Source organism: Argentina anserina, chromosome 1 (assembly GCF_933775445.1).
Source record: "Argentina anserina chromosome 1, drPotAnse1.1, whole genome shotgun sequence".
Taxonomy (NCBI): domain Eukaryota; kingdom Viridiplantae; phylum Streptophyta; class Magnoliopsida; order Rosales; family Rosaceae; genus Argentina; species Argentina anserina.
In genome coordinates, this window is record NC_065872.1 from 19169358 (window position 1) to 19192013 (window position 22656).

The following is a 22656-nucleotide window of genomic DNA, read 5'->3' on the forward strand; positions in this document are numbered from 1 at the left end:
CTTCATAATTCTCAATTTGGTTAAAAATTTATATAAATGATATACTCATACATATTTGTAAATTGAACGGTTAAGATGAAAATATAAAATAAAATAGCGGGTTAAGTCGAAAAGTTCTCAATATTGTCGAGAGCCGGTGAGCGGTGATAGTGGACAACAGCATTTGCCGCAGCACGTGACCGTAGCATGGTTCGATAAGGGTGTTTTGGGTACTGGGCTTCCCTAAACCCCGCAGTGTAGTCGAAGTTGATGCCCTGATGATATTAGTTGCTCCCGAGCAAGAACCCTGCAGAGGTTGAAGAGAGAGAAAGCAGCATGCCTCATCTGGTTCACGATTGAGACCAGAATCAAGTAAGCCCTTCTCTCCCTCTCCAACTTACACACGGGCTTGATCAATATCATTACCCTTTTTTCTGAAATGATTGCCTCACAGCTAAGACAAAGAGGAACAAAACCCATCACCCAAATCGCCAAACTCTTGCTCCAAAACCCCATACCACCACCAACCCAATCCCACCACAACAACAACCCATCTGCCCTTTTCTCCCCTACCCAAAACCCTTCATGGGATTTACACATCACTCACTATTCAACTCAGTCCTCCAAGTTTCCTGAGTACGAGATGCCCTCAGTCACTTGGGGCGTTGTTCAGGGCCGCAAAGAGCGGCTTGTCTCTAGAGTCATAATATGCGACTATTTGAAGAGTCTAGGCATAGTTCCTGATGAGTTGGAAAGTTTGGAGCTGCCCTCTACTGTTGAGGTCATGAGGGAAAGAGTTGAGTTCCTCCAGAAGATAGGATTATCGATCGACGACATTAATGAGTACCCTTTAATGCTTGGATGTAGTGTTAGAAAAAACATGGTGCCTGTGTTGGCTTACTTGGAGAAAATTGGGATTCAGAGGTCCAAGTTGGGTGAGTTTGTTAAGAACTACCCTCAAGTGTTGCATGCTAGTGTGGTGGTTGAGCTTGTTCCGGTGATCAAGTTCCTTCGTGGGCTCGATGTGGAGAAGATGGATATTGGCTATGTGTTGCAGAAGTATCCGGAGCTTCTCGGGTATAAGCTTGAGGGGACTATGAGTACTTCTGTTGCGTATCTTGTTAGCATTGGTGTTGCTCCTAGGGATATAGGTCCTATGGTGACTCAGTATCCTTATCTTTTGGGAATGAGAGTTGGGACTGTGATTAAGCCTTTTGTTGATTTTTTGGTGTCCTTAGGTTTGCCGAAAAAGATTTTGGCTAGGATGTTAGAGAAGCGCGCATATTTACTTGGTTATGATCTTAAGGAGACTGTTAAGCCGAATGTGGATTGTTTGGTTGCTTTTGGGATCAGGAGGGAACTGCTTGCTTCTATTGTTGCTCAATACCCCCAAATTATTGGGCAGCCTCTGAAAGCTAAAATGTCGTCGCAGCAGTTTTTCTTCAGTATGAAGCTTAAAATTGATCCTGAAGGTTTTGCGAGGGTGATAGAGAAGATGCCGCAGACAGTAAGCCTTAATCAGCATGTGATAATGAAGCCTATTGATTTCCTTATTGGACGGGGCATACCTTCAGAAGATGTAGCGAAGATGGTTGTTAAGTGTCCCCAATTGGTGGCACTGCGTGTTGAGCTCATGAAGAACAGCTATTACTTTTTCAAGAGTGAAATGGGGAGACCAGTGAAAGAGCTCATGGAATTTCCAGAATACTTTACTTATAGTTTAGAATCCAGGATCAAACCTAGATACCAGAAGTTGAAAAGCAAGGGGATCAGGTGTTCTTTGAGATGGTTCCTCAACTGTAGCGATCAGAGATTTGAGGAGAGATTGCAAGGGGAGTACATTGAAACAGAGATTTGTGGTCCATCATTTTGTATGGGAGGGAAGTTAGAGCTTCCTGGAGTTGGAAATGAAATGGTGTCAGATGAGGAAAATGAGAGTGATGATGAAATACTTTACAGACGCACTGTTTCCCTGTAGTGAATTTGGCTGATTTTAGTAAAGTGAATCAGTTTGACATATTACTGATGTCCCATTATCTGCATGTTTAGTTATTGGAATGGTTTAAGTTTCCCCTTAGAGTAAATCTCGTATTGCTTCAGGCCTTGTGTTTAAGTCTGACGAGTTCTGTTTTATGAGTTGTAGTTGTTGGGACATAGCTCAGTGAAATCTCTATTTGATCTGAATTGTAGAGTGGCAAGATTTGAAATTGGCTGGATGTGAAGGTTGCAATTAATCATGTTTTCAATTAATTGATCCAATTTCTTCTCCAGCAGTCTGAATTAGCTTAATATCAGTGGTATGGTAGAAAGCAGAAGACAATGGGGATACTGGAATTGAAGCAATGGAAGCAGCAGTGCATGAGGTTACAAAGCTTTTGCGTCTTGCCGAACTCCTTCAATGTACAGCTACCATCAATGCCTATAACAATAGTTGCTACTTGCTAGTAGGTTCAACCGTTTCTTTGTTTCCTTTCAGATTTTCTATACAACAGTGCTTTCCTGCAATGAGTCTATATGAGCTCAAGTGCTCAACTGAAAATATTTCTATGGAACATAGAACATATTTCACAATCAAATTTCCTGGTAATTATTTAATTATTTTACTTCATTATCAGATTTGCTCAACTTTTCTCTAATCTGTTTATTTTTATGATGATATATTATGCACCGTGAATTTTAGTTCATTCTTAGATGCATTAGTTATTAATTAAAACTAATAATTCAATAAAACCCTCTCGCTTTCACCTTTTGAACAATTCATGGACACTTCCACAGTTGCAATCAAAGGTCAGCCGACCTAAAGTATGCTGTTTTTCTTAATGACCTTTTTCTAAGTCCTATTGATTCAGAAATCAAGTGGAGATTCGTGTTTCACAACCTCTTCTACTTTTGTTTAGCCATATGACTAGGAGTTTATTTTCTTACCTTTTACTCATATGTAGCCCATTGTGGAGGATCTGGCATCTAGGTCTTTGGGAAGAATGGAGGTGCTAAACGTTGATTTGTTAGAGTTAAACCATTTTTGTTACTGAGTTACACACTTCTTCAAGAATGCACCTGTATCTGCTGGTTATGGTTTACTATCATTATCATCTTGCTCTACTGATTCTCAGGTCCTTTTTCTGTATATGGTGATATATCTGTGACTTTTGTTCGTTCTTTAGGTTCACCAGTAATAAGTTACAGAATAGATTTTCAGTATATAGCCTTAGAGGATAGAGCTAGTCCTACTTATGTTAATATGGAGTATAGTTACTGTACTATTGAATTTTAATTTTGTATCATTCATGAGCTTTTCAAGTCAGAGTAAGTGGTCATGTTCTAGAGTTTTTTGCTTGGTTATGGAACATGCTTCTCTTAGTTTAGATATATTCAGAAACCCAGGTTGTTAGGTCCTGTCCTGTTTCATCCAGCTTAATGCCGAGTATAGGTTCAAAGTTGTGAGATAATTTTTTGTTGATGATCAGATGAGCACAATTTTTCTTGTGAATTCAACCGCAGCTCTTCTTTTCTAAGGCCTATGTTGGAGATTGGCTTGTCTGTTCCCTGCCATCCGTTCAGTTTGATGTCGTTGGTCATATAAACTTTGCTTTGCTACCCAGGATATGCCTTTTGGTGTTTTAATGATGTCCTTGATAATATTTTGAGCATGTTTATTCATATCAATGACAGCCATCCCACTAGTTTAATTAGTGCAAGAAGCAGTTCTGATGCTGATAATATTGGTGATTACTACAAATGTTGTTTCAGTGCAGGAGACAGAAAGGTCCATTTTTCATTCAGTTCACAGGATAGTGTGTGGATTGCATTTTGTTTCTGCAATTCATTTTTGTTTCGGTTCATTTTCTTTTTTTTCTTTGACAAGAACACCTTTAGTCCTTTATCAATTAACACATGAGGACATCCAGTCATTTCCAGAGCGTTCACAAACCATCCAAAATGAAATAGCTATTATATTTGAGTTGCCATGTTTGCTTGTCTAGGAGGATAACTGAAAAGACTGATGATAATATCTCTATTGCATGCCAAGTTCTGTCATAAATTAGAGCACTCATAGGAGAGAGGTGGCAGGCAAGAGGGTTACCTAGTTGCACAGCAGTGTGACAATCACACTCGATCACAGCGTTAGAAACACTCAGTCCGCAACAAATCCAAACCATACCTCTGACATGCTAACTCCGAATGAAGTGCGGAATAGACCGAATCTAAGTCTCTGAGCAAAGCCAGCAATGAACTGACCTTGATCATCTTTAATATCCCACCTGCAATATTCAGCTCGTGTGTACCTGCATTTGATGCCGCCCGGGATTTTTTCGGACTAACTGGATCTGACTATCTGAGTTTCCAGGCCTTGACAAGCTACTGTATGGATGAAGACACCAACTGCACACTACTCTACCTCTTACTCCTCCCAAGTACATCATCTAGTTTCCTACAAACACTCCATAACAGCACTAAAGTATTCCTCCGAGTTTTTTTTTTTTTAATTTCGTTTGATTCAATAATTCTTCATAAAGAGCGGATTCGCACATTTGATCCAATTCATACGGCGTTTTAGTAAATGTAAGTTATGTAACCAACCAATGATATATAGTAGCAGACTAGCAGTGTATAAAGTATGTACATTTTTAGCACATCAACATTTTTAGCAGTATCAGACGGCACTTCATTTCCATATATAGTTCCCATTCGTGAAATCATATGCTCCTGACTTTAAGATTCCATTAATCGTTAGTGAACAATATTTACATATAAAAAGTAGTTAGGAGACTTGTGGGTGAGGCAGAGTAGATAGGAGTTGCGATCATGAGACACGACCGGTGGTTCCGCTCCATGCAGATCATAACCTTCATTCAAATTTTACCAACTACCGAACCAAAAAATATCCCAAATATTTTACAAGCTTTACTTGCTATGATTATATAAAAAACCAGACACCCCTCTGCTTCTGCTTCATCCTTTTGTTATTCCCATGATTCCACATTCGTAGGAAACCGTACAAAGTCGCCAACTTTTCAATACATTCACTTGCATTGTCGATTTTCATGTGAGAATATTACTGGGATTTTTTGGCATTTTCATTCTGGAGGAAGTGATCGTGGAGATGGGTACAAAATCTGAAAAGGGCAAAGATGGGGGAGAAGGGAAAAAGAAGTCCAGACGACCCAAATGTAAATCATTCCCATCTTTCTTGTTCATCCAATTGCTTTCTTTTTCTGCCCCATTGTCTGTTTTTCTTCGTATTTGATTGGTCTTTCTATAACTGTGCTTGCATGCTTTGTTGGGTTATATCCATTTGATTCTTATGTGAATTCTTATGTCTAATCTCGGATAATGTTGGTGTTTCAAAAACAATTTGATTTAACCAAGTCTGCGTTTGTTGAGAGTTTGATATTCTTGAATTGATGATCCTTATTATGAATGGCTTGTGCTGTGGACAATATTCTCATTCTCCAATTACATATTTATATTTCAGATTCCAGGTTCTCACAGCAAGAGCTTCCAGCTTGCAAACCCATTTTGTCACCAGGATGGGTATCTAACTATCTATCTTGTTTTCCCTTAAATCATTCTCCCATGAATCCCTTCTTCTTTTGTTTTTCATAGTACTTTCTTGTATTTGGTTTCAGGTGGTTTCAATATTTATCACCATTGGCATTGTCTTCATCCCTATCGGTTTTGCTGCATTATTCGCCTCAGAACGTGTAATATTCTGAACAAGTTTTTATATGGTGGTTGTTATGGGTTTTCTGTACTGGTTGCTGTTTAATGTTGGGCATAAAACTAAACTATGCTCTCTTTTCACATACAGGTGGTGGAACTACAATTCAAATATGACCAAGATTGTGTTCCTCCAAAGTATAAGAATGATATGGTTGCATATATTCAAAGCAATAAGACTGACAAGACCTGTATGAGGAAAATGCCTGCTGTTAGTTCAATCTTTTGGCTCTTTTGTATACGATGAAGTTTACACTTTGGATAATATTTTTATCGTCTTCTAGTTGGTGATTCATACATCTGAAATTGTGTGCATTTACCCTAAAATTCTCAGGTTTCGAGTAAAATGAAAGCTCCCATCTATGTCTACTATCAGATTGATCACTACTTTCAGAATCATCGTCGGTAATTTTTCTTGTCAAGAATTTTCTTTGACAGCGTATATGTGTAAACATATTTGGTTTTACACTTTATCAATGCAGCCTAGGTTTCATTTTACTTGTGCCCATAGAGAGAAATTAAAAATAAAACCACCTTTATAACCTCTGTAGTCACAAGGTTTACCTTGTTCTCAGCTCAAACTGGGAGTGGGGAATTTTTAGGGATTCCAGAGATGTGAATCTCATGATACAATTCAACTTGGAAGTGTTTATCTTTCACCAAGCTACCAATTGATATATTTTATATGTATAAACAGTATATAATAACGAGCACATGACCTATATCATAGATGTCATCAAGTAAACTAAAAGATATATGCTAAATTGGTTCCAGTATTCGATAATGTTGTGAAAATGAGGATTCATGACTGACTTAGGAGGATGAAATGTCTATCTTGTACCTAAAAGCAACCTTCATTTCTTAGATGTCCTTCTTATGGTTGGAATAAATAGGGTGTGGATTTTATGACAGTGTCATAGCAATATGAAACAAAATGATTGAAGTTTTAAGGGGTGCAGTCGGTGCACAGTTGTAAAACACTTCACTTTCTTCTTCTGGAATGCCAATAATGTTAGCTCTGTAGAGCCAGACCATGTAGACAACATTCATGGTATGATACTATGATAAGACACTCAATCATAATGTAGTAGAATCATTTATTTACGTGTAATGTTTCCAATCATCACCATTCTAAGGTTCACTAATGAATGCTCTCTGCCATATGTCTTCACAGTTAACCTGTTCTCTCCCTGTTTCTCATTGGATTGTTAAGATTATGAAGACATTATATACCATCTTCATCATCCACACACCTGCTTCCACCCTGTTTCTTATTTGGGTTGATAATTTTTTGAATGCAGATATGTTAAAAGTAGAAATGACAAACAGTTGCGGGGAGATGAAAATAATACAGCCGACTGTGCACCTGAACGCTATGCAAAAAATGGTCAACCAATTGTTCCTTGTGGTCTTATTGCATGGAGTTTGTTTAATGACACATATAAGTTTTCAGTGCAAAACAAATCAATAGCAGTCAGCAAAAAGGACATCACATGGAAAAGTGACCGTGAGAAAAAGTTTTCAAGCAAAGTTTATCCCAAGAACTTTCAGGAGGGAGGTTTGATTGGAGGAGCAAAGCTCAATTCTAGCATACCTGTACATAATTTCCTCACCAGTCTTTATTTCTTGATTCTGAGCAGTTTACTTCTCTTTGTTTTAGCCCCCTTGTATTCTTTTGTTGGTTTATTTAGTTCTAAGAATAAAAGAATTTCCTTTTTTCTGCATGCAACAGTTAAGCGAACAAGAGGATCTTATTGTTTGGATGAGGACTGCAGCACTGCCATCTTTTAGAAAACTGTATGGGCGGATAGAAGAGGACCTGGAAGCCCATGATCAAATAACAATAGAACTACAGAATAACTATAACACCTACAGCTTTAAAGGCAGCAAGTCAATCATAATTTCTACTGCAAGTTGGATTGGTGGAAAGAATGATCTAATGGGCATTGCATATCTCACTATTGGTGGAATGTCTTTGTTCTTGGCAATTTGCTTCATACTTATGTATGTGCTCAAGCCAAGGTATGTAAACTACATTCCTGTTCCTAGTTTTACAAAGGGATTTTTACAAATTGTAGACCATTGGAAAAAGGAATGGAACTCGTAATTAGCACTAGTTGGCTAGCGTAGTTCCAATCATGGAAAGCAACCCACTTTAGTTCTTTCATATTTTCATATGCTAGAAACATTATCAGTGAGATGATTTTGACATATTTTTTGCCTGTTCTTGTGTGCAGACCTCTTGGGGATACCTCATACTTGTCTTGGAATAGAAATGCATCAGGAGTTAACCTACGTTTTTAATCTGTAGTATGTATTCCTCTAAGAAATTTTTGTACTATAACTCTTCTGCCTTCTTATCTGATAGATAATATAATATTTGTATATTTTCGAACAAACAGATTAAATTTGAGTAGTTGAGTGTACATAATGCTTTACCATTGTGATGGCATGGATTGTGCAAGAAACAATGACATTGCATCACTTGTGAGCTAGGATTTAGGGTTGTCTTTTGCAAGACGGTTTCTGTATTTATCAGTGTTCATGTATCACTAATTGGAATCTGGCTGAACTTACTAGAGGAAGTCAGATCTATATTTAGTATTTGCAAACTTGAATTTAACAAGATGCCACAGTGAGCTTTATCAAAATATAGCCACTGTCGACTTTTCTAACAGAATATCTCATTCTACTGAAAAAAAAACTTTTCATCCTCAGTAATAATTCATATCGAAGAACTAATAGTAAAGAATGACATATATTGTCAGGCCATAGAAGGTTTGAAACTTTCAGTGCAATAATTTGAAGTTATGAACAAGCTGTTATTGTTGGCTCCATTGCTGAGGAGACATCCCTATCGCACATTTCAGAAGTAATCTGCACAACTCCTTCACCCTGCATGTTTCAGATGCATAAAATTATCTCTAGATAGAATAATTTCTTTGTAGTCTTCCAGTTAATAGACTAGTAGATGATCTACCTTGGCTATATTTCTGAAATATGTTGTTGTATAGTTTCCAGTAGGAAATAAAACTTCAATAAAATCTGCTAAGACCAACTGTGGCTGGGAGACTGCTCCATTGTACCAGTCTTCACATGAAAACACAGAGACAGATGCAAATTAGGCTTAAAATAACATGTTTGGATGATGTAAAAGTTTGAGAATCCAATACAGAACTAACTGACAGTAAGATTAAGGTCAATGAATACTCACCGAGTGCAGTTGAGTTTTGAATTCTCTTATCGTATCGCCACAAGCTTTGGTTAGAGAGAAAAACGAAACAAGAATGATCTTCCACGCTTATATTTTGAAGAAATTTTGATATATTATAAACAGCTGGATCTGAAGTATATGTTTCGTCAATAACCACATCAGTGGTCTGCAGTATCAAGAACAAAGAAAGTTAGGGAAAAAGAGAATAATTTCATTCAGAATTGTTTTTTTTTTTCTCCTTTTATTAAACTGTCAAATATCATCATGAAGTACTCACGCATAGGATGGCATGCAATTCATCCAAATCCTCCGGATTAGAGACGTTATAGGTAATTTTGTTGATAGAAGCATCAACATTCTCACCACCTCCGTCTTCCACATACTGCATTCAATTTATTTTTCAGATTTTGACCAAATTGTGATGTCAAAATTAAAGACAAAGTTTACTGTATCTCACGCACAACAGATAATTAACTTTGAATCATTCATGTAACGGCAGACTGACTCCATCTAGTGAGACTATTAATAGATTAAACCTCGGCCTTGTTCATTATCTATTGTTATCAGAGTATGCATAAGGTGATTGTTTTAAATGAACAGATAGTACAAAGAATTTCCAAATTTGTTATTTAGTATGTACCTTCAACTTGTATGTTTCCTGTGTGAAAGACCATATACCCTGCAAAATGAGAATTTCCCCAATTAATGATTATTCAGTACTCAATTTGAAACTTGAAGTAGGTTTAGGACTCGATCTGTAAATGACGAACATTATCATACTGCATCCATGCTACAGTTGGTTTGAATGATGTTCTGCCTTTTGCGAGTTTGAGCAAACATTGATAATTCTCTCTAACCTGTAGAGAAAAGAAAGAAATTCAAAAGGTTGGAGAGGTACTTAATATGACACAACAACGCTGATTCATTTAATAATCTGACCATTAGATTTGTCATACTTACAGCATTGTATACTTGATTAGCCCTGCTTTCAGCATTTGCAAACACTCCCAAGAACTTGATCCATTCTGCTCTCTACCAAAACATAGAAATCAGATATTCTATCCAGTTACTTTTTTAGGCTTAATTTTACCAATTATTTTTTTGAAAGGAGGGCATGGCTCCTAGATGAGTTATGATTACCAGTAAAAAGTATACACTCATGTTATTATCAATGAAGGAAGACCACATCAGGCGGAACTGCGTGCCAAACACTGGGGAGTACATCCTCAACAATACTAGGAGTCTCAATTTTGTTAATATCGATCACTTCTTTATTAACTGTCATAGGGTGCTTACCTGCAAAGGGGTATCCTCTCCATATGGAACAAAAGAGGCAAAATTGCAAGATTGTGGTTGATCAATTTGGGTGATGAAATGTGCTCCAAACTGTGCTAGCTCTTGTGTGGCAGTTTTGTTGATCACACCTATTTCCCCAGCTTCGTACAATTTCATTACACATTGAGAAGCCACGGAGTCTGATGTTATACCCTTTAGGCTTTGTAGTAACCCCAGAAGCTGCATTACCACCATTGGCAACATTTGGACAAGAAAAAAAAACATAGAAAAGTTACCAAAAGCCTTTTTAAGTACACAGTTTGAATGAAGTTAGTTACATACTTACATTATGTTCATGTGTTTGAAATTAACAGATTCTGTCCAGATGATAGATATATATAACATCAGATCTCGATCTAATTAACTTCTTTGTGCTCATGAATCATGATACATACAAAGTTAACAATCTACTTCACTACTCTAAACACAAGGTGAGTTAGGTGACAACTACCTGAATTAGCTTTATGATACAAATCTCTCTGCCTACTGGGTTTTACGTACGTATTTGAATTGGAAACATATATCTAGCATTGGTTCCTAGTTCCTAGCTCCTTGGCAGATGGTTATAAAAGGCAATTCTGAAATCGTATTAGCTGCTTGAATATTTCTATCACAATCATTTCAATGCTTTTCTAATCACTGTTTGATGTAGGACGATTTTAAAATTGCTTTATCTTTTATAAAAGATGATGTGTGAAGTCATGAAGAAGAAACCCAAAGATTACTATTGAGCTTATAGTAATCACATCATGTGTTGTAAAATAGAAATCAACTTGTTAACTCTTGTATTATGCAGGTGAAGCCAATCAGTTTTCCGGCCTATATGCTGTGCTGCTGTTTTGCTGCGTATATATACTAGTGCCATACATGTACGTACGTACTTACGATTTGTTATATATAACTAGAAATCAAAGGACACAAGCTCAGACAGAGATAGATTGATATTAGAATATTACTCGACTTGTACGTTCATGGGAGTTTAAGGGCGATCCTCACCTCAAAAAACGAAACTGCAATTGTACAAAATAAAGTCGGTTATGGAATACAAGTTACGTACCTAAAATCAAAGAAAGCAAATGCATCGCCATCGATATGTACGTACGTACCTGGAAAATTATCAGCGTCGATTGAGTAATTTGACAAGGGGACGACGAATGATTTGATCCTTGAAGTGCAATATTTTGTCCTTGATGCCATTCTTGAGTTGTTCTATCATTTTTGTTACATCCCATAAAAGAAGAAAATGAGGAAAAGCTAGGATATTTAATTTATTCTAAAGGATTAGATTGTAATCAACTTTCCCTTTTTAGTGAGTGCTTATGAAATTGGACATGAATATATGGTGATAAAATGATCTGTATTATACAAGACTGCGTTTGAAAATCGATAATTAGAATCTAGGAAATATAATACCAATAATCAACGGACTAATTAGATGAGCTCCTACAGTCTCCCAAGAACTGATTCATTCTCATATTGCATTCTATGGAGTCCTCTGTCACTTTGTACGTATATACGTGTATATACGTAGAGAGAGATATAGAGGATATAAAATTAATGGAATGTACCTGGACGAGGAGGTAGCTCTTGCCGTCAATGGCATTCTTGATGACTTTGAAGGCCTGGCCATAATATATATGGAAATTAACTGCGTCTTCCACCTTGGAAATGCTACTGCTACTCACTTTCATAGACTTGATACTTTTCGCATCTACTCCATGGCCGAGAACAATGATGAGAAGAACCAAGCTTTGCACCCATGTTTTTGTTCTAAGACACAAAGATGAATTCATGTCGTCCCAAGGAACCAAATCCCTCAATGAAAAATGCAGAGTTTGTTTCAGAGGTTGATGATGATGGTGGTCATGAATATTCGTCGGCAGGGATCGAGGGAGGTGGTGTGCAGCTAGAAAACACCAAATTGTTAATAGGGGGGACAACAGGGTAAGTGAGCCCGTGAGTTTGATCTGCAATATTATTTCCCTTTTCTTTTGCTACATTTTTGTCATCTTCTTATCATCACCTATATATGCTGCATATATATGCTTAGTGTTCTTCATCCTTTTACCATGTGCTAGCTCCTGGCGCCTCCACTATCTCACTATCTTCATCATTGTGCTAGTTCCCTTATGCGATCTATATCCAGCAATTAAGCAACCCATGCCACCATGAGACTCGCTACTTCCATTTCTCAAAATCGCTATCTTGGCGTGTTTGGGATTCGCCTAGATAATCTGACGCACTATCAGTCTATTTTGGCCACGATGGTGCTACACCTCCTGCACTTTAAAGTTCAAAAATAACACTAGGGAGTAATTTTTTTATGTATAACCATCAAACATACACGAATACACGATCACTTATTTGTTACTTTCAACCACTTCGAAAAAGTAGTGAGCATATGCGATATGTCGAGCAAGTCATTCAAATTTTCTTTGATATTATGCAAATATAATTTTAATGGTTATAAACATGTTCAATGAATCATAATGGGTGGATATATGCAATGTAGAGTTAGATTTTGTGAGCACTTTGTCGACGGCGCCAACAGGAGTTCCAGCGACGTACCATGCCATTGAAATACAGATCGAGCCAAGTATACGTAGCTAACTACAAGAGTGATGACTTCGATTCATTTGTATGATTATGAATTAATCCAGTGGTGACTTCCATAACGTTTTTGATGATGATTTAGGTTTTAAAGTTTTGACCCTAGTGGGCTGGCACCTCCAAAAAGTTCGCATATATCATAGGAGGATCTGACATTAATCATCATGTTATTAGTGGCATCAATCCCTGCCCTCGGAGCAAAAACAACTGTCTTAAGTTGGGCTCTAATTATCAAGATGAGTCATTGTTCGTGACAACACAATATTTTAGGCTCAAGTAACTGGCATCTCAGCTGTTGCCCTTAGAGCATCTTTTGGTTTTATCAAATTTTGAATTTGACATGTGACTTGGCAAAAAATAACATTTGCAAATTTTGACAAATCTTATCTCCAATAGAATTGTCAAATTTGAATGTTTTTTTTTACCATTGTTTATTTTAGCTGGTGTAACAGTTCTCATTCATATTCTTCTGGTGTTCAAGTTCTTGCACATACAGGAGAGATCTTTATCATATTCTGTTAATTAAAGAACAATGAGAAATGCAGATATGTACTAGACACCAATAGTATAGTAGTTAGACTTCTAGCTTGCTTAAAGGTGCTGCAATTTTCTGCAAATAACAATTAAAGCAGCGAAGGAGTTTCCATCTTCTAAGCAAGTTTGATCCAGTTTAGGTGATCCATCTCCATGATAATTAAACCCACCCATTTTAGATCTCCACTTTTCATTCAAACCTGGTCCGTAAAATGCCAAATGTTTCCTTGCATATATAAGAATGACAATGTAATCCGATGACTCAGAACTCCCAATTGGAACCCTAAAACCATAAATTCCTTAAAAGTAGTCTTAAATTGAACCCCCAATTATAGCCCCAAAATTATACCCAACCCGTAACAGGCTGCCAGCCGGATTACTTGGGGATTCAGAATAGAGCAAATCTGATTGTGATGGATTTGGAGATGAGAAGATCGACCACAATAATGAATTCAGGAGATTGTTACGAATAACTTTGGTCTATGAGTTTATATGTCAAAAACACGTGTCGCCATGTAGGATTTAACTAATCTACTGGAGTTGGGCTACAATGTTTTTTCTTACTGTTAGTGTCTCCAGGTGTCATTTGGTGACACTACCACTGGAGATGGCCTTAGAAGAACCAAAAGGAAGGATCATGGCTCGAGATTTCACAAATCTTTTGGCTTTTGAACATCAATTCATAGCAAACGTATTTTTTTTTTTTTGAATAGAAAATAAAATTACAAAGAACCACCCCTAGGGCGGCCTACACCTGAGCGATCCAGATTAAGGGCTCGGATAGCCTGAGGGGGGATCGATCATTCCATCTGCAAGAGGTTGCTTAGGTCCGACTGACCGCAGCAATAGAGTCCGCCAAGAAGTGAGTTTCACGAAGGATATGCTCGATGGAGACTTGAGAGAAATTTGCTAGGAGAGACTTTATATCTCTAACCAGCGAGTAGACGAACCAAGGGGGATTTTGATTCCCATTCACCCACCTCATTAGTGAACCTGAATCTCCTCAATATGGATAGAGGGAATATGGAGATCCTAGGCAGCAATTAGGCCATCCTAAAGAGCAGAAGCTTCAGCTACAATGACAAAATTTCTTTGGATTCTCTTTGCCCCAGAACAAGTGACCAGACCATCAGAATTTCGAATGACAAAGCCCGCAACAACCGCTAAGGGAGTGATGCCCCGTCGAAGTTCATTTTACACCCATGTTTTAAAAGACTAAGGCGTAGCCGAGGCGTTTTCGGAAGAGCCTCACCAAGGCGTAAGTCTTATGTATAAATTCATATACTTGTGCATTGATTAGTCTTATATGTAGTTTACATATAACATGATTTGTAACTAAAATAAACATAATAAATAGTTATTCCTTCATAACAAATACATATCAAAACTATGCAATTAATCAAATCAACTTGATATTAAAGTACTAACTAGTCTTGAAATAAATAAATAAAGAATAATGTTTAGACTAGCTTCAAGCTTCAAAATCGTCATCATCATCATCATTAATTAAAATATCACCATTTAAATCATCATCCAAATGTCATCATCACCATCACCTAGGCCTCATCATTTAGCCCGAGGATCCGAAAAGCCCGCGGAGGCCCGCAAGCCCGACGGGTTCCCTACATATATATACTGATCACATATGCTGGTGTTGCTCGACCATATTTCGAACTGTAGTTATTGATCGCCGAAGCGTCCACTAATGTATCATAACCTTTATATTAGATTTATAATAAAACTATTGCATTATGAGGCGACTATATGAACGAAACTTCGTATGATCGATCGACACCAGCCGATGTGATTGGTATATATATTTAGTGACCCTGTAAAAATTTCATCCAATTCAGACTTCGTTTGACCCTCGGAATTTTCGGTAAATCGAAAACACCACTAATATGTCCTAAGGGATGACCTATTACAAATATGCGAATGCCGAAATCCGTTTGCATATCTGAAATCACCAAATTTTTATTACCTATCGTGCGTGGTCGAACTGAAGAAATCTATTTGACAAAGTCCCGGTCAATGGGGTTTCAATATGTTAAAACGCATTTTTTTAGTTGACCGTTGGTACGAACGGTCAAACCATGTCCAAAATGGACGAAAATTTTACGGGTTCCCTAAATATATATACCGATCACATCTACTGGTGTCGATCGACCATATTTCGAACTGGAGTTGTCAATCGCCGAAGTGTCAACTAATGTATTATAACATTTATATTAGGTTTATAATAAAACTATCATATTATTATGCGATTAAATGAAAGAAACTTCTCGAAATTGATCAACACCATCCGATGTGATCAATATATATATTGAGTGATCATTAAAAAATTTCATCCAATTCGGACCTCGTTTGGCCGTCAGACTTTTCGGTAAATCGAAAACACCACTAATATGCTCTAAGGGAGGACCTATAACAAATATGCGAATGCCGAAAGCTGTTTGCATATCTGAAATTACCTAATTTTTCTTACTATCGTACGCGGTCGCGCTAAAGAAATGTATTTGGCAAAGCCCCGGTCAATGGGGTTTCAATATGTCAAAACTCCTATTTTTTAGTTAACCGTTTGTACGCACGGTCAAATCATGTTCAAAACGAACGAAATTTTTACAGGTTCCCTAAATATATATACCGATTACATCTACTGGTGTCGATCGACCATATTTTGAATTGGAGTTGTCGATTGCCGAAGTGTCCACTAATGTATTATAACTTTTATATTAGGTTTATAATAAAACTATCACATTATGAAATCGACTATATGAAGGAAACTTCTCAAAATTGATCAACACCATCCGATGTGATCAATATATATATTTAATGATCATTTTAAAATTTCATCCAATTCGGACCTCGTTTGACCGTCAGAATTTCCGGTAAACAAAAAAAACTAATATACCCTAAGGGGGGACCCATTACCAAGATGCGAATGCGGAAAGATGTTTACATATTTGAAATCACCTAATTTTTGTCACCGATCGTGCGTGGTCGCAACGAGAAAATCGATTTGCCAAATCTCCAGTCAATGAGGTTTTATTATGTGAAAACGCTTTTTTTTTGTTGACCGAAACTTTCGACGGTCAAACGAGGTCCGAATTGGATGAAATTTTTACAGGGTCCCTAAATATATATATCGATCACATCTATTGGTGTCGATCGACAATATTTCGAAACTAGAATTTATCTGTGACTTTTTTTAGAATGTTTCTTTTATTGTTTCAAACCCTTAAATTAGAGTATTATATTTTTTTCTAATACAAGCCCACAAGGCCCAGCACGGCCCGCAAAAGTCCGCAAGACCGGCTTTATGTTGGCGGGCTTGGATCTTCGTATTCGTGAAAATACCCGACCCGCCACTTATTTAAATTTATTAAGGCCCGGCCCGTTGACGAGCCCTACCAGCACCTCCAACAACATCATCTCCAACACCAACATAGGTTTGGTAGAGGGGATCGGTAGAGGTGGTCTTTCTAAAGTCTCAATCTCAAAACCTAAAAGAACCCGTAAAAAAATAGTTTTTAAATAAAAAAATTGACTATTCAAAAAACAAAATCTTGAACAAATTTTTTTTTTGAGGCTTTCGCCTTTCGCGCTTCAAAACGCGCCTTGAAACGCCTTTCGCGCCTTAGTCTGCGCCTTTTGCGTCTCGGCGCCTAGGCAACTAAGGCTAAGGCTTTTTAGCCTACGCCTTATGCCTTTTACGCCTTAAGGCTCGCCTCAGGCGCGCTTTTTAATACACTGTTTTACACTAATTTGGGGTAGGACGAACCCACTTGATCTGATGTAAGATAAGCTCAGCACCCTTTCGATTTTCTTCTTGATGGCATTGAGGTAAGCAAAACCGAGCGAGGCCGTAGCAAGAGCAATGGCTTGAGGAGATGCATTGGCAGCTTGGAAAATAACATTGTTTTGGGTTTTCCAAAGATCCCAACACGCTAACAACCATCCTCAGCGACCCTAGGAGGGCACTTGAAAAGAATTTCATTAAGTTAGTCATGTGGGTTAGACAAAGAAATTGGTCTAGGAACATGGGGAATTAGATTCCACACATCATTAGCAAAGGAGCAGGAAATAAACAAACGAATTTGGTCTTCCACCCCAGAATTGCAAAAAGGGCAGGATGTATCAATCATGTTCATAAATCTGGCCAAAGAACTTCTAGTTTTGAGTCTCCCCCTAACAAGAAGCCCAACAAACACTATAGCTTTAGGGGGATATCAAGATTCCACATTTTCATTAGCAGATCGTAATTTGAATGATTAGGCAACTTGATTTGTAAATTTGTGGCCAACTTAATTCATAGCAAACGTATTGATCAATAGAGTTAACCAGAACTTGCTAATCCATTCGTAATAGATAACATTAACAAACTTGGTGATTCGTGTAAATCATTAAAAACGTACCACTACACTACAAAATTATCTTAGGTACCCACTAATATATGGTACCCACATTTTCCAAGTATGACTACATATCTATCGTCATTGTGGTAAAATAAAATATTATTTAAGTAATTATAATTTTACTATACGTAATTACTTCACTTACAAACTTTTACAAGTTTTTAAACAAATTGTTGTAATGATAGTGATTCTGTTCAATTACATGTAAATGTGTAAAATGAATGTGATAATTTTGTTGTCAATGCTGTAATTTAGTTCAATGAAATTGTTGTTAATGTGCTAATTTTGTTCCATCACTTGTTGTAATTTTGTTTGCAACCATTTTAAGGGTCATGCGGACATCCTCTTGTGATCCGTCATATATATATATATATATATATATATATATACATATATATATTTGCCTGCAAATCCCAGGTGCAGGAGTCGCGTAGCAGTATAAATTTGGGAGTTTGAGTATCGTATCCATAGAGTGGTGAGCAAGTACACAAAGTAAAGAAATATATGATAAGAGAACAATTCTATGAGTTTAATTGAAACTAAATTCAATAATACGAGACACTAAGATTTTTGGGTTCCACCTTAAATCACCTATGCAATTATATACTAACTCGATTCTTTTTTCTTAAAACTTATACAAGAAACTGACTTTAAAGATGAATTCAATTATTAGTGTTCAAATAATGAACCCAACAATAATCAAAGGATATCTCAAGCATAACTTGTACCTACGACAATAACCTATCAAGAAACAATGAATTTGTTTATCAACCTGTCAAACACTTAATCTTAGAAGCATGGATATTTATACTACACTAGGAAAAACATGATTGAACCATGAAATAGATTATTGAATACTCATCAACTTCAACAAAGGTAAAAACAAAAAAAAGAATTGAACAATTATAAACTAAATTTGCATTGAAGTTCCAGTCAAATTGAATTAATAAAAACTACATAAGAAATCCAAAGCTTCACCCATAACCTTAGCTAAGAGATTAGTTCTCCATAAAAATAATGTAAACCGGAAAATTATTCATATGTTTGAGAAGTACAAAATAGAGTTCTCGGTTGAAAGAAGAGGAGCACCAAATTTGCTCAAGTACCCCTTTTGTATTGCTAGGAGAATACGCCGCTCTTCAATTAAATTCATCACTTATTGGAAACCAAATCCTCCAATTCATGAAGAGGATTAGTTCTAGCAGAAGTTTCCTTTCTAAAGACTTTTGAGAGCCCGTGGGATTGGGCTCTCCATATTCTCCTAAAATCTCGTCTGAAATAATGAATGATTTCTTTAAGGAGAATTTGGACAATGTGAAGACTGGGCTGCTGCAATTGTGAAAAGAAGGGCCGAAGAGGACGATAACTTGGACAAATTTTAAATTCTTCATATAATACCTGATGTATGATTATTTGAACAATTGGTCCCTAATGTATGAAAAACGGATAAGTCGATATTAACATATAAAATGGAACTCTATCTTTATTCTTATCTGATTAAAAAATTCTAAAAAAAGTTATCGGACTATTATGGAGTGAATGTTTTGATCAATGAATATTTCATTCTTTTTTCACTTTTTAATTTGAATCGATTCTAACTAAATTATTTTTTTATCATATATATATATAGATAAAAAAATTATAGAACCGGTGAGAGTGGCCATTAATTATTTTTAATCATTTGGCGATAGTATTTCAGTAAGTATACATCAGTGGATACACATATGTATATAGGATCTGGTACTTAGAGTTCTCATTTGTATTCTCTTTTAGTACTTATGTCATTGTGATCGTATTTTGAGGATTATTTTCGTCACTTTAGTCATGAGTTCTTTAATTTTATATTTTGTTTCATATTTTCCTACCATTACCAAATTGTCTCTCATTTATCCCCAAAATATGTGCTCCACTTAGCATGCACTATGCATATATCAAAATAGAATATTAGTATGATTATTACTAAATTACCATAAGATATAATTTCTTCCATCCATATTAATATTAATTTGAGCCGAATGAAATTGAAAATAATTTACCTTTTTTTACAGAGGAAATAAATCACTTATATGCAATCACAATTTAGTTATTTTCAAATCTCTTATATGTTATTTTTAAATCACTTATACCTAAAACCTTTTCAAAAATATATATGTACGTTCATAAAAATAGCTTTACATTGTAGTCCTTGAATCAACATTATAACTAAAAAAATTTCATAACTCCAAAAAGAACAAAGAAGTTCATTTCAGGTTGATTAACTGACAGTTAGGAAATATTATCAAGCTCGTTAGAAAATGATAGTATTCACCATTCACTATCCTATAATCATCATCACAAAATACCATAATTGATCTCTCTAAACTCTCCTTAAACCTTACACACCTCAAACACCCTTATTTAGTAATTTGTGGCTACTTTCTTCAAGACTCTCATGCACCAAGACGCCATAGCTCTCACCGCCGCAGTGAGAAGGCCACTTTTGTTGTGCCAAACCAACCGATGCCCTAGTACAACTAGGATATCAAAAGTTGTGGCACATAGCTTGGTTGAACCACAAGTAGAGATATGAAGTACATAAAGAACTTGAAAAAAGGTTTGTAAACATATGTGTCACCCTCCACTTCCTTACCCTTCGCAGTTGAGACTAAATTCTTCTGAAATAAGTTGTCAAAATCGACAACAAGCATATATAAATTCTTGACATTCTTGACCTCTTTCCAAATCTCTTTAAGTGCGGCAACAATGCCTTCACCTGGTGTGGCTTCAATACATGAAACCACAAAAAAAAATTTAAAATCACATATCAAAACTATCAAGCTTCGAGCTTCAATAGATGCAGAGAGCTAATACATTCAACACCTGTCTAACTGCCTCACAACAAAGGCATAGAATGTCCTACTGAGATAAAGATCATCTGAATAAAGGGGTTTTGATTTCTCTCGCACACTCTCCCTTTCTTGTCATTTGTTTTTTTAGGGATTTAACCAAAGCTATCTTATTTCTACTATAATTACCGATAGCAGGCAAAGCTCACATAAACTTTAGGTACATGGATACTATTAAAACACCTAGGCAGAAACCAAAGCAAAATAAGAACAACATCATAGAGAGACAAATCTGAACCTCCAAAAAAGAAGTTGATGCAAAGAGGCACCAATAAAATAAAATAAAATCCAAACTACCCAAGATAAATATAAAACATAGCTATTAGCTAATCCGCTCATGATTGACAATCTTATAATCACAAATCCCTGGCTTAAGCAGCTTAAGCGATATAAATCTTTTTGAAAAACGGCCATATATAGGTTAAACAAATCACCCTTTGATCCTTTTAGATAGAAGAGGAAAAAAACATCAACTAGTGTTCTTTTCTGTCCAAATCACATAAACAAAAGCTCAGATGACCATACTTGTTTTTCTTGAATATCATCTAAATGAACAGTAAAATTACACCAGTAAATTGATTCTGAGGGCTAGTGACACTGCACTTTCGTGGTATAGGTGACATTGCTCTCATAATTAAAAAAAAGTCTTATTTTTGTAATAAATATATATGGATTTCTCTCATTGCTTAATTGGAACACTTTCACTTTATGTACAACACCAATTACCCTCATTTATCTATGTGTAAATTATGTTGACATTAAAATGGTCTTTGTCTACATTCCATATCCTAATTAATGCTGCAATTGCGGTTGAACTTGCCTTTAGTTTGCATATTTCTAAACAACATATGTCTTCGAGTATATAAAACTTTTCTAATCATGGTATGTGAAAGATATGTCATTGGTACACTGTTTTTGCTAGGTCCATTGGCTGCTGCACCAAGGAGGCAAGGACCAAAACTCAAGTTACAAGTACTTTTATCTTATAAAAAGCTGTTTATTTTTTCCTCTTACTGCATCCATAAACAATTCATGTCTTGATATGGTTTGTCTGGGAGATTGCAATAATGACAAGTTCTTTTCTTATTGTTTGTGGAGAAATTTAGGCTATATGTCCTCTTCTCCATACTTTTTGTACTTTTTTTCATCAATAGTATTAATGAATTTTTTTTGTTGGAATCTTATATTCTTATTGTTATACTTGCTTATGAATAGAGAGAAAATTATTTACTGAAGAAAAAAAGAAGACAATAATTTAAAATAATAAACTGGTGTTACAAATGATCACAAACATCAGTTTTATCTATGGAACATATGTCTAATTTCATATATATAATGATGTCTTAATAAGAATCAAAATTGGTTTCTTATAAGTTAAACGATATCCAAAGTCATTTATATTATTCATAACCTAGTTTAATCGAAGCTGTTCACAAAGCTCCGTCAAGGTAGACTGACCTGCAAGTTCTTGGACCAAACTGTCCTACGTTGGCAAGATAGCCATAACTCACTCAATATAATAGATATTATCAAATGGTTGGCGTTCCTGGAAAGTAAACACATGGAAATAAGGTACCAATTTCATGACTTTGTATTGAGTAAGATGTCAGGTCACGTCAAAGTTGACCTAGGAATATGGGTAGATTTTCTTATTGTGTCTTTCTTCTCAATGTAAGGAATGAATAAGCGTGTACCCTTAGATATTGAAAGGATGTCTTTATGCTATTATATTGGCATTGCGTGGACGCCAAGCAACACTTAGCTCAATGAATGAGAAGTCAAGTCTCGTATCTTGATAAGTACTACAATGTGTTAGTGTACTTAAATAGAGAATTTCTAATCCCAACACTTAATCATCTTGAAGTCGGTGACTGTTTGTAGTCAAGTAAGAGAATCTCTTCCCATTGGAAGATTGTATGAACATTTCCATAATGCTCGCTCAGTGCGTCCCATAATCCTATAG

The 22656-nt window shown here is 36.2% G+C and overlaps 3 protein-coding genes across 6 annotated transcripts; 2 read left to right on the top strand and 1 right to left on the bottom strand.

Moving 5' to 3' along the window:
• Positions 1 to 247: 247 nt before the first annotated feature.
• LOC126785468 (transcription termination factor MTERF4, chloroplastic) lies at positions 248 to 1957 on the top strand. The gene has a single exon (XM_050511171.1). It carries the CDS (start codon positions 419 to 421, stop codon positions 1955 to 1957), a length of 1539 nt encoding a protein of 512 aa, XP_050367128.1. The 5' UTR covers positions 248 to 418.
• Positions 1955 to 8219, top strand: LOC126785478 (ALA-interacting subunit 5-like). 4 transcript variants are annotated; one of them, XM_050511200.1, is made up of 9 exons: positions 1955 to 2379; positions 2456 to 2562; positions 5456 to 5514; positions 5610 to 5684; positions 5792 to 5911; positions 6035 to 6105; positions 7002 to 7296; positions 7433 to 7722; positions 7938 to 8218. In XM_050511200.1, exons 2-9 carry the CDS (start codon positions 2484 to 2486, stop codon positions 8002 to 8004), a joined length of 1056 nt encoding a protein of 351 aa, XP_050367157.1. In that variant the 5' UTR covers positions 1955 to 2379; positions 2456 to 2483; the 3' UTR covers positions 8005 to 8218. The 4 variants fall into 4 exon arrangements, with proteins under 4 accessions (XP_050367157.1, XP_050367138.1, XP_050367147.1 ...); XM_050511181.1 differs by having other exon boundaries at positions 2077 to 2202; positions 2251 to 2562; positions 7938 to 8219; XM_050511190.1 differs by having other exon boundaries at positions 2088 to 2202; positions 2254 to 2562; positions 7938 to 8219.
• Positions 8220 to 8268: 49 nt separating this feature from the next.
• On the bottom strand, positions 8269 to 12307 carry LOC126791054 (uncharacterized). The gene is made up of 11 exons (XM_050517455.1): positions 11818 to 12307; positions 11356 to 11458; positions 11246 to 11259; positions 10211 to 10429; positions 9875 to 9946; positions 9685 to 9771; positions 9555 to 9593; positions 9192 to 9296; positions 8915 to 9080; positions 8681 to 8790; positions 8269 to 8595 (listed from the first exon to the last, which is right to left on the bottom strand). The coding sequence occupies exons 1-11, from the start codon at positions 12040 to 12042 to the stop codon at positions 8509 to 8511; spliced, it is 1227 nt and encodes a 408-aa protein (XP_050373412.1). The 5' UTR covers positions 12043 to 12307; the 3' UTR covers positions 8269 to 8508.
• Positions 12308 to 22656: the final 10349 nt, after the last annotated feature.